Source organism: Poeciliopsis prolifica, unplaced genomic scaffold, assembly GCF_027474105.1.
Source record: "Poeciliopsis prolifica strain line A6 unplaced genomic scaffold, Auburn_PproV2 SCAFFOLD035, whole genome shotgun sequence".
NCBI classification, from domain to species: domain Eukaryota; kingdom Metazoa; phylum Chordata; class Actinopteri; order Cyprinodontiformes; family Poeciliidae; genus Poeciliopsis; species Poeciliopsis prolifica.
The window spans coordinates 2,739,955-2,752,422 of record NW_026562410.1 but is presented as its reverse complement, the minus strand read 5'-3'; the positions used below and the strand labels follow the sequence as shown (position 1 = coordinate 2,752,422).

Here is a 12,468-nt window from a genome sequence, read left to right as displayed (position 1 = left end):
ACCCCTTTTGTTTTATGTTGTTTGTCAAGTTCAGGCTCGTTGTGCTCTTCTGCTATTCCACAAATGGCTCTCTGACAGGGATGTTGGTATGTAACACAGGCTGAGTCAGCGGGAATAAAGATGTGGTGTCTGGTCAGGCGTCTTTCCTGGACTGTTTTTGGTATAAAGCCAATTCACTTTTTCTTGTGATCTGGTGGATTGGTTGGTTGCACAGTCACGCCAGGTAAACAACATGATGGCCTTCTCAAGAGTTTAGGTGTTTGCGGCTGGGCCGATAATTGCACTTTCTCCGTTGGGGTTTGCGACCGTTACAAAGTTCTTTTGAAATCCCACTGCTTTTATGTGATAGTTGGTGTGCAAATTGTCAACCAGCAAAAGTCTAAAATGCTATTTGGCTGGACTCTGATTCTGCGTTTATGCATGTATTTGTGTTTTTAGATGTCTTACATCCTGAACTCTTGCCAAAGGCCAAGGAATTTTAATAAAGATACTAAATGCTAACCTCTGCTGAAGCAATGGTGTAGTTTTCCGCTTCCTAGCATCAAAACAAATCCCAAGAGATTTATCAACCAGCAATAGATATGTTTCCAATTCTGGCTTTTTTTTGTTCCTTGCATGAAAAGAAAAATCCATCCAAGAAATCCACCAAGCATGTACTGCAGAGAGTAGCGGGTTAACGTTCTTTTCCACATCAAAGTGTTAAGATTGAACACCAACAACAGCTTGGTTACAGCCACCTCTCAATTTCATCCTTCATCTCAAAGCCTTTTAGCATAGCGTTAAGTGAGAAAGGATGAAAAAAAAAAAACACCAACAGCATGTTTTCTCAGCACATTTAAGAGCAAAGCGCATAACTTTGACAGAATCAAAAGGGAAGTCATCATGCAAAATTGTAACATTTTATCCAAACATTAAGTCATTAAACATTTACCCTTTAATTGGGGATGTTGGAGGTGTGTGTTACATTACTTTTAATACATTGCCACGTATGGAACCGAGGTGATGGATGTGAGAGGTTTCTCACGCGTTTCTGGACAAGGAGGATATATTATTTTATTTTTTTTAGCAGTCAGAATGAGTGCAAGTCCTGCTCAGACATGAGAGGAAGAGTTTGACGGTTTTAGTCTCTTGGCGGAGAACATCCTTTCAGGAGGTCCTCAGGATATATACGCTCTGACCTGTAGTGCATTACTGAATTTAAATTGAAAATTAAAAAAGGAGAAAAAGACGCTTTACCTTCACTCCAGAGTGGATCACTAGCCTAAACTCTCTTTGAGGCTTTTAGAGAAGTGTTCCTACTCACCTCTCTTTAAACAGAATATCAAAACAAGTCATCACATTAAATATGGAGCTGGAAACAGCAGGCGGTGAGCTCAGATTAGCATAAAGATTGTAGCCCCTCCAGCATTCGGGCTGCTTAGCTATTTTAGCCACCTGCTGCTACCATCTTCATACCTAATGAAGAAATATATAACCCAGCAGGGTGGTGAATATTTTCTCCGGAGAAAGACTGTCAGATGTTCTTCTTTAAAAGTGAGTCCGCACAGGCTTGACTCCCAGGCTTCTCTGCCACAATCTCTTTTATTTTCTTTTTTTTTTTTAACCAAATGTGATTCATGCCCTCTAAATTCCATGGACCAAAAGCGCACCAGCCTGTAGGAGGCTGAAAGGTTTGGCGGTAACCGTTTATGATGGGCAGAGTCTCTAATGTGCAACGTTAAAGAGTAAGAGCAACACTTTTCGCACGCCCAGAATGCACTTATCCATGTTTAAAGATCTCTGCGGAGGAAAACGCAGACGTCACAACAGCGTTGCTGATATGCCAGTTAAAAGCAAGAGGTGGCAATAAAGCTGACATCCTTAAAAGAATAAAATGAATGTAATATCTGGGTTCCGAAGAAATGAATCGGCAGGAAATCCCAGACATCTCATCGTTTTGGAATCCCAAAGTTTACGCTGAAATTAACTGTTTTTTTTCCTGAGTTGTTTTTTCCAAAAATGCACTGAGATGAGCGGAAGCTGGGCTATTTTTTTTTTTTTTTGCAGTATGCCTGTGTTTGTGAGGACAGGGGCACAGGACAGAGGTTATCCTTGAAGCAGGAGAAAAAAAAATTGATTTAACTAAAGGAGAAAAGCAATTGTAAGATCAGCGAAACGACGGGAAGGATTGACTGGAAACATCCAGTAAACGGTTTCAAGGCTATCACACTTGGAATTTCCAAGTCAACAACAGCTGCCTGTGGACACTCTGACCCTTTTAAACTGCAGATATACTCTAAACACACACACACACCTACACACACATGCACACACACCATCTGAGATCTGAAGGCCGCACACAACTGCTACAAACACACACACACACACACACACACACACACACACACACACACACACACACACACACACACACACACCCCCACACACACACACACACACACACATACACACACACACACACACACACACCCTCCATAAACAGGAAATGTTCCCTGAGATCAAACCCCTCGTGTTCGACAAAACAAACTCCTTGATGGTTATCCCCAGGAGTCACATCAGACGTTGCGTTTTAATTTAGTTTTTATTGAGAAGCAGTCTGCTCTCTCTTCCCGTCTGTCTCTCCGTCTGTCTGTCTGGGCGGCTGTCTGAACCGACAACGGGAGCGCCTCACACAGCAGTGGCAGTTTTCCGTACATTTGCAGAAATTTATTGCAGCCAGACGGCCGGAGCATGTGGAAACCTGCACCGCAATTGCACTCAGCAGTCCCTTTTTTTTTCTTCTTCTTTTTAACAGCTCCATGATGTGCGCTCATGTGTTTGGTTTGCCTTTGAGCGCCAGCAGCAGCCAGCTGTGCACAAGCAGGGAGTTTTCGGTCGCCAGATGAAGCTCCCACGGGGGCGAATTTGCTGAAGGCTGAGTGTGAGAATTTGCATTGCAGACTTTACTCCGTCAGGGCTGATAATTACCTTAATCAGCCTTATTTGCTCATGAATGAGTTTTTGATTTGAAAGGATTAAAAAGTCTTGTTGTCATGGCAGCGGAAATTTCAGTCCCACTGTAGTTGTTGGTTGTGAAGAGGGAAAGCAACAGGAATGCAATCACCGTGTGAGTTGTGCGCCGTGACTGAAGATGAAGATGGATTTTTATTTTGATTGGGTTCACACTCCTCAGCGCCTGACTTTGATTTCGAAGGAGACTTCCAAAAATGTAACACCCAAATCCATTGTAATAAACTCCTGGGTAATTGTTATTGACTCCTGAGATTTTGTCTTTCTACATTAAGTCGTAAATGTCCTCTTTTCGACCTCTTACGTCGCGAATTCAAATCCTCCGTACAGACGCAGAACAAATGAAGATTATTCAGACGCCTCAACAGGCTTAGTTAAAATAAATAAATACCACAGAGGACCATCTCTCATTTTTTCTGTATTTGTGATGAGAAATACAACCAACCAGCCTGTGAGACAGCAGATCATAGAGCTCAATGTGATGAACATATAAACCTTGTTATACATAAAAATGCCATATTAGTTATACTAAAGTTTAGGATTAGGACTTTCCCCATGCTTGTGAAAAGTTTAGATAGTTTCATGCATTGTCCTGCAAAAAAGTATTTATTTATTAAAAACTATAAACATTTTATCATTTTATTTTGTTAAAACTCCTGTAATTTATTTGGATTTTAAAGAAATTCCATACGCTTGTTTGCAAACTGGCTCCAACTCTGTCAGATCGTCTGTGAGCAACAATGTTCCTATTTTGGCTCTGCATATCAGGCGTATTTAGCTCCAGACTCTGTCTAGGACACTTTAACACACAAATTCACATTGATCTAAACCAGGGGTGTCCAACTTCATTCCTTCACAGTGACTGTCCTGCAGCTATTAAATGCATCCCTTTCCCAACATCAAACGGTTGAATCACCTCTTTGGGAAGCCGTCAAGTTTGGCAGAGGCCTGGTTACGGACCTACAGGGATGGATTCATTTAAAAGCTACAGGATGGCCTGTCATTGTCCCAACTCTTTACCAGCCTCTCACAGGTTTTCTTCCTTTTGTCTTTCAGTTTTCTCTGCCCAGCTTCCCTGTCTTTGCTAAACACCACTAACCTCACAGCAAAAGGTCGTCACCACCATATTTCCTTATCGCTATGATCCTTTCAGGTTGATTTTTGCTGTTAGCTTTGCTACGTTTGCTTTGACAACATGGTTTATTAAAAAACCCTGCAAAACAGTTAAATGGTTTCTTTTAAAAATGTATTTGCTCCATAAAACCCAGAACTGTGGAGTGCACAAATCACTTGTCCTGTCAGTGGATTCTTTCACCTGAGCCGTGGTCTGCGCAGATCCTCCAGAGTTGCCATGGCTCACCTAGCCTCGCTCTCTCTGCCCGGCTCGGCAGTTTAAGGGGACGGGTATGTCCTGGTAGGTGCGGCTGTGCCGTGCCCACAAAAACACACAGAAAGTTGTGGTTGTTACATGACAGAACGTGGGAAAGTTCAGCAGCTGCAAAACCCAGGATCAAGTCAAAGCGCGATAACAGTAACGGCAGCATTTGTGCACTTGGAAAGAAATGTGTGAATTATTTCATTTATGAATTGACAAGATAATAAATGTTCCTGTCGTTTCCATTTTGCCCTATGGCAACACGGGAAATCCAAAAAAATTCCAGCGGTTTCGCACCGACTCAGAGCCATGAATTTGTGCGACCTTGCCAGGCAGCGTTACTTTAAGTCTGCAAGAAATAAATGAAAGTCAGCGTGGTGCCTCCTGAAGCCAAAAGATTAAGATGTGCAGTCTTAATTCGTCCGTGTGCGCAAGGATTTGTTATGTAATAAGTATATATTAATAACACACTAACACACCCTCCTCACACACTGCAACATTAATTCACTTACTGGTTTCAGACTGTTCAAAATGTATTTAAAATAATTTGCCTGATTGATGATGTGGCCATGCGTGAACACTTTAATGTGGACAGACTTTTTCACCATATCAAAACTCGTGGCTCTCATTCTGCACTTTTATTTAGATGTATTTCAATAAAAATTAAGCAAAGACACACATTTGAAATATTGCGATGCTTGGGTGTGTGTTTTTTTTTCTTCTTTTTGTGCTGGAGTCAGAAGGCAGCAGAAATAACTGAAATATGTGAAGACTTGCAAGTTGGATGACTAGCATTCCTCAATGACATGTCCAGAACTTTAGCTTCCCTGCACAAACACACACACACACACCCACACCCACACACACACACACACACACACACACACACACACACACACACACACACACACACACACACACACACACCCCCACACACACCCCCCCACACACACACACACGCGCACACACACACACACACACACGCACACACACACACACACACACACACACACACACACACACACACACACACACACACACACACCCACACACACCCACACACACACACACACACACACACGCACACACACACACACACACACACCCACACACACACACACACACCGTCCCGTGCCTCCAGGACACTCTCAAGACACATTCATAATGGTCAAACACCATATTGCTTCTTTTAAAAGCCTTTTTTCTATCTTTTATTTTTTGAATATTTCCTTCTTCCTACATCTTGTTGACAGAATCGTTTCAGAAAGGGAATGTGTGACTAACAAACTGTGATTTAGAAACACATGTTTGTCCAGATGGTTTGGAAAAGTTTTTTTTTTTTTTTTTGTCAAAAAACTGGAAAGTATCATTACACGCTAACATTGTACAAACTTTTTGTTGTTGTTGTTTTTTTGTTATACAAACAGAGGTTTACGTTGGACTGCAGAAATAAAAAAATAAATAAATAAAAGTTGCCTTTTGAAGCGCTCAGGCTTCTAGCTACATCGGTCTGTTGGGGTCGCAGCTCGATACCCTCTTTTTCAACTTTCTATGTACTTTTCCCTCGCTATTTGTCGTTTATTTCTTTTCGTCTGGCAATGGCAAATCTTCAGACAGTCCTGAAAAGAAGATGTCACATCCGTTGGGAGTTTGAAGAGCAAAAATCCACTCGAGCCAAGAAAGGGACAAGCTCTTTGCAGAGTTTCCGCTCAACCTTAAGAACTCTTCCTTTTTCCATTTTATTTTGTGGTGTTTTTACAGCTTTATATTCAGACAGAAAATGGACAGAGAGAGAGAAGGGGGGTAAACATGCAGCACAGGTTCCAGGATTAGGCATCAAATCGCGGATGACTGCACACTGTAGTTCGGACTAATAAATTCATACGTTGTTAGGTTGTGCTGTGACTACATGACCCATGATGCACGCCGGCAGCAGGGTACAACTATGGTTCATTCCTCTGAAAAACTACAAAATATATTATGCAGTTGTCTGTAATCCTTAATAAATGACTTCTTATGGATACCTAAGTGCATGTTATCCTTTTGAGAGGGTATTAAAAAAATATTTGATCATCCTACAAAAATATTTTCATTTATTCATGCCTTAGAAGGGATCACAAATATTTATGGAAAAAAAAAAAACTTCAGTTTCAGATTAAAATACATCGACTGAAATGAATCTTTCTTTGTGACTGAAGGTGAAAGCTGAAGCTTACAAACTTGAATATTTACTGATTTTTTTAATTTTTATTATTAGTTTATGCAACAATATCAAAGTCACTTGAATCTTTCAATGCAGAATTGAAAAAAAAAACCCCAGCATGTAGTTAGATTAATGCTAGAAGCTTTATTACCCGTAAAGATACAAAAGAGCTGTTAAATACATAAATGAATCCACTGTCTTTAAAAGATCAAAGAAATCAAAGAAGACATTTAAATGTGCTTTGAAAGAAATTTTGCTTAAGAGCCAGCTTTAAAAATTGTTAAGGATTAAAAAGGAAAAATAAAAAAAAACCTTCTTTGTGTCTTCAGAGTCTCCTCCGGAGAGGACGGGACGCCGCCGCAGCATGCCAGGCTCCTCGGACAAGAACGCCACCGTCATGGAAGCCACCTCCACCGCCGCCACCCCTTTCAGAGTCACCGTGAGTACTGTGAGTGCTGCTTGTCTTTTTGGTCCACCAACCATCCTCTCTCCGTCTCTCAGTTTCTTGATTTTTTTTTTATTTATTTATTTTAATCTCATAGATTAGAAGGCTGGTTTAATGTCGAGATGAACTCGTATCAAAATGGAACTGATTTGCTTTAAAAGTCGCCTCCAACGATCAGGTTTATATTGTTTTCTGTTTTTTTATCCCTCTCTTGCTTTTTCCTTTTTTTTTTTTGTCCATCAGCCTGCTGTAACGCTCTGTGTCATGTTTAATTCGGCAGATAAACAGCCAGTTAATGAAGCAAAAAATTCTGCCACGAGTCATCAATTTAAAGGTAATTAGCAATTAGCATCGCGTATTTCAATTAATATTTAACAAGAGGGGAGATGGCAACCCGGAGGTGAAGTGTAAACTGCTCAAAGTCAGGCCAGCGGAACGACGACGTTTGTTTCTCATAAACATGTAAACTCCGCGTCATCTCGTCAGAATAAACAAACACAAGAGTGGGTTAAATTGGCAGCCAAAAGATATGACGGCATCCATTACAACAGGAAACAAAACAAGTGCTTTTCTGAAAGTCGATATTAACTATAATTGATATGGTCTTCTACATAATGGAAGATGCGGCATTCTTGCCGTTTGTGTTGCATTTTGTCTCAGACCTTTCTGGAACTTATTGATCCCTTATAGAGAGACATTTGAGCAGAATCTTAGTTTGATCCTGATTTCAACAGGAATTAACGAGTGCTTATGAAAAGAAACAAAGAACTGCAGGCTTGTACGAGAGATAAAGGGTCAGACGGAAGGGCTGGCTCATTGATTAGCTGCCTCTGCTGCAAAGTCATCCTCAGTCACATGACCTCTTGACCCCTAGCCGTGAGCCTAATATTGATGAGCTTCAACAACTGATTCCTGTCCAAAGTGAACATAGTTCTCTTGAAGATTGTTCAACTTGGCCTGTGGGCTCCTTTTCCATATGCTTCCCCCTAGTGGTATTTACTGGTATTGCATCAACGATCAAAGCATGAAACTTTCAGGTGCCTTCCTCATACAGCTCTGGGGAAAAAAATTAAAATGATACATTTTTCTGATTTTACTTTTTATAGGTATGTATTTGACTTAGAAACAACAATACTAATGTTTTAACTCCAGAAGAGTTCAGAAATCAATATTTGGTGGAATAACCAGGAGGTTTTCAGTGAGCGTCAGTGCAGTGGACTCTTCATTTTTTTCCAGAGCTGTAGACATTTATATATATTTGTCAAATTAAAACCATAAACATTAATATAATTTCTTAATGTTATGTGACCAGAAAAGCTGCGTGTTTTTTTAAAGTTAAAAACGCTGTCAAGTATTTCTCTTTAACACAAACCGTGTCATAAAAATCAAGAAACACAGAAATATTGATTTTAAAAAAGAATCCTAAGATATTGTACTTCAGCTTGATTGGGTAGTTATGCGTGGCTCATATCGTCAGCTTTCGATGTAAAGATGGACAACACATCATATTTGCTGCATTGCATACTGACGATATGGTTAGTGAGGATGTTGGGTGTTGAGTGAATGGCTACCGTTCCTCATCACTCCTCTTCATATCAGAAACAAACTTTCACACTCTGACAACAAGAGTTATAATGATCTGTAAAGCACTCCTTCTAAGGCCTCCAGCTAAATCCGTCAAAATCTTTTTCACTCTTGCATTTGGAGGGACGACGTTTCATATCTGCAAACACACACACGCACACACACACACACACATGCCTCTATTTTTCTTGAATGCTGTTACTTCTTTAGATTCATAAGCCACAAAAACTGAAATCTCTTCAAAGTGTCTGTTATAATTAAGCAGATGAAGAGTTAAAATAGAAGTTACAGTTTCTTTTGCTTCACTTATCCGAGGTGACTGAACCGATTCTCTTTCTCTCCCTGCCTCCCGTTTTCTCTCTGATAAATAGCAGAAAGGTCTAATTGGGAAGGTACAGCCTCTGGTTTTATCCACTTATACTAAAGGAGAGCACGAGATGTGACAGTAGAAGCAAAAAAAAAAAGAAAAAAACGCTCCGCTGATTGTCCCGGCTCTGATTCTATCGGGCCGCATTAAGGGCGGCCGGGAACCGGCGAGCCGAGGGAATAGAATTAACTGGTTGCAAAGCATTTGCTTTAATTTCAAGACAAAAACGAGGCCCGGCAATAAAGCCGAGTTGAACTCCTCTAAGTGGTGATTTAATGAACTCGGACAGGCTGAGATTGTAGTCAAGCTTTTGTAACATCCGCGTACACACACACACACACACACACACACACACACACACACACCCCCACACACACACACACACACACACACACACACACACACACACATACACACACACACACACACACACAGGCACACGTGCAGTCAAGAGGTTAAGCTGCAAACAGGAAAATATTGATGCAATATTTCTGGAGCCGTCAGATTCCTCGTTTCGGAGCGAGCGCAATAAGAAAAGACAGACATGCTGTTGAGAAGCAGGTGCCCCTCCACTCGGTATTCTCATGTTGAATCGATTTATGACATCCCGCCCTGCCTCTTCGCTGTCAGCCGCAGAAATATGGAATAAATGAACAGCTTGTTGAGATTCATATAAGCATGGGAAACAGTAACCTCAAGTCTAGTTTTCTTTATTTACAAATTGACAGATGCACAAAATGCTTTTTATTCCTCATTGTTTTCCATTTCTTCAGTTGCATTTACCTCTTTCTGGCTGCCAGTCATACTCTATATATAGCACAGTGAATGTAGCATGTAGTAGTGTTTGTACTTCCTATTAGTCCTATTATTCCACATCTCTTATGTTGTGACTTAGATCCAACTTAGAGTGTAATATAACATAAGACAGAGTCAGAGGAATTCAACATTCATCGTACAAAGTTAGTTTCCTTCTCCATTTTATTCTCCCCAGTTTGCATTTTTTTGTGAAGGGCACTTCTGTTTTTTTACAGGTTTGTTTGTTAGCTTGAAGTCCTTTTCAAACAAATAAACAAAAAAAAGAAGTCAAATAATGCTCGAAACACCCAAGATCATTGAAAAGCACACAAATCCATAAAATCAAAGCCTGGGCCAATTAAGCGACTTCATATGAACCATTGCCGAACTTGTTATCTTGAACAGATTTTTAGGGTTTGTGAAGCCATGCTACATGTAGAATAGAATCTAGCTGGGTTATTCTTTTCTTTTATGTTTGCCATTGTTTTCTTTTACTTAATCCTAAGGTGTGACAGGTGTCTTATTCAGAATCGCCAGCGAGATAAGAGCAATGACAAGCCGCATCAGAATGAAGCCCAAAACTATGTTTTGTCCTATTTAACCATCCTTTGTTTCACTTTGCTCTGCTACCAATTCCATGCTCTGCTGAGCTCCTATCCGCCGCTGACCTTGTCACGCATTTGCTGTACTTTCCTCCCAGCTTTCCTCGTCGCTTAGTTTCATTCTGTTGCTTCTTCTGCTGACTTGTGCTGTGCCACCTCCACATTGTGCTCAAATTATTTCATTTATCCTCCTGCTGCTTTCCACCCCTCACTGTCAGTCATTTCTGTCTCTCTATATTTTTTTCTTTTGTTTTTGGGTCGACTTCGGCTCGCTTTAAGTCCCTGCTTCTCCTTCCTAATTCATTTTGGTTATTTCATGTGACTTTTTTTCAAAGTTCCAATTTGAATTATACTGAATTTGAAAAGTCAAGTTGGCCACGGCTGTCCACACTGTGCCTCATATCTCTGATTTGTCTTTCATTAATGCCCCTCTCTGTGCTTGAATTGGGAGTTTGGGAGGATGCAAAAAGAAACAACGTTTTAATTTGTGAACTGAGAACGACAGCAGGCTACCGTGCTCTCCGGGGGCCGAGGGGAAGGAGCGCAGAATCGCTTTGCCTTTCGAAGAGTTCGGAAGCAGTGGTATGCGGAAATGAGAAAAAGGTGTTTGGGCGTTATTAAATTTTCATCTGCACTGTCTTCTGTGTCAAAAAGTTAAACTCAGTGGGTCTTAATCTCGCCATAGTTCCAGAGGAGCTGCTGTGGTACAGGGTGATTAATAGATTCCTTCTGTTTCACTTGGACTCATCTATTTCTTTGTTTAGACAGGACTTTCCGACTAATCAAACCACATGCCTACACTCCTAAAGAAAGAAATATATGCATTGCATCATGAGGACACAGTAAATATTTTCTTTTTTTTTTTTGTCTTGTGTCCAAGTTTTGAGTATGAAAAAGTAAAAGCAACCCTGACCCCAAAGGGTTCAGTGGGATCATCTCAGTTCACTTATGAAGAAAACAGCAGAAGTCAGCTGTAATCGGAGCTCATCGTAGTCGCTCTCTTTCTGTCACAATGTTTATCTTCTCTCATATGTTACCATACTTTACATTGTTCTAAATCACTGAAGTGTGGGTGTTTCCTATAAGAGCCTCCCTATTATGTACAGTGCATGTGGAATTTCTTGTGTGCTATTGCATCTTCACTGCATTTTTCTTTTGATTACCCACACTTAATGAGCCTACACCAATATATGTAGGCTCATATATTTATGAGCCTACATAAATGAGCCTACATAAACATATGTAGGCTCATTAATTGTGGCTGTTATGCACTGATCAATGGTCATCTCAATGGGACTTATCAGACAATAAATTCAATAAGTTGGATTAGGTTATGGCTTTTTTTAAAATCATAAAATAATCATGGTATTTGTAGAAGATTCTTATAATAATAATAATAATAATAATAATAATAATAATAATAATAATAATAATAATAATAATAATAATAATAATAAAACATACACCACGAAGTACAATCATTGCTAATTGCACCTTTTTTGTTTTACCTAAAAGAGACACAAAAGAAAAACTAAATCAGTGCAATGGTGGCTGAGACACCTGTGTTTATGAAATTATTTAGTTATTATTGTCCGTGGAGGTCTGCATTACATTCATAAACTACCAGCTGAGTTCAGATGTCAACTCAAGGCATTAAGAGCAAACGTCATAAACAAGTCATCCTAGCTCCAACTCAAATCTATGCAATTTTTTCCACTACAATACAATCAAAACCCAATTCTATACAAATTCTAATAAAACACTAATAAAGTAGCAATGGCTCGACTCCTGCTGTTTGGCTGCCAAACCTTTTCTGTGTAAAAACCCGAAAATGATGCAAGACTAGTATTGTTGCTAATAGATTTTCTACAGCTTTAGGTGAAGTTCATTTTGCAAAGATGGAAAATGGGGTTCAGATTCTGTTGTATGTTGGAGTTTTCCTTGGCATAGAGTTGATCTAAACTGAAAACTCTTTCTGATTTAAAACTGCAATCCTTAGAAACACTCGATTCCCGGATTATTAGAAGCTAATTTAAAGTTGTGGAAAAGCTCCCACAGAGACGCATCTACAGTTGCTGAGTCAGCGGA

At 40.0% G+C, this 12,468-nt stretch overlaps 1 protein-coding gene across 7 annotated transcripts in view; it reads left to right on the top strand.

The window, feature by feature from the left end:
• The window catches only part of LOC129374297 (disabled homolog 2-interacting protein-like), a 163,410-nt gene that overhangs the window by 61,078 nt on the left and 89,864 nt on the right, over nucleotides 1–12,468 (top strand). For 5 of the 7 annotated variants that reach the window (XM_055052656.1, XM_055052651.1, XM_055052654.1 and 2 more), the window contains one exon: nucleotides 6,917–7,035. In XM_055052656.1, the coding sequence (XP_054908631.1) occupies nucleotides 6,917–7,035 (119 nt within the window). The remainder of the gene's footprint in view (nucleotides 1–6,916; nucleotides 7,036–12,468) is intronic. The other 2 variants (XM_055052650.1, XM_055052653.1) reach the window with 1 other exon arrangement.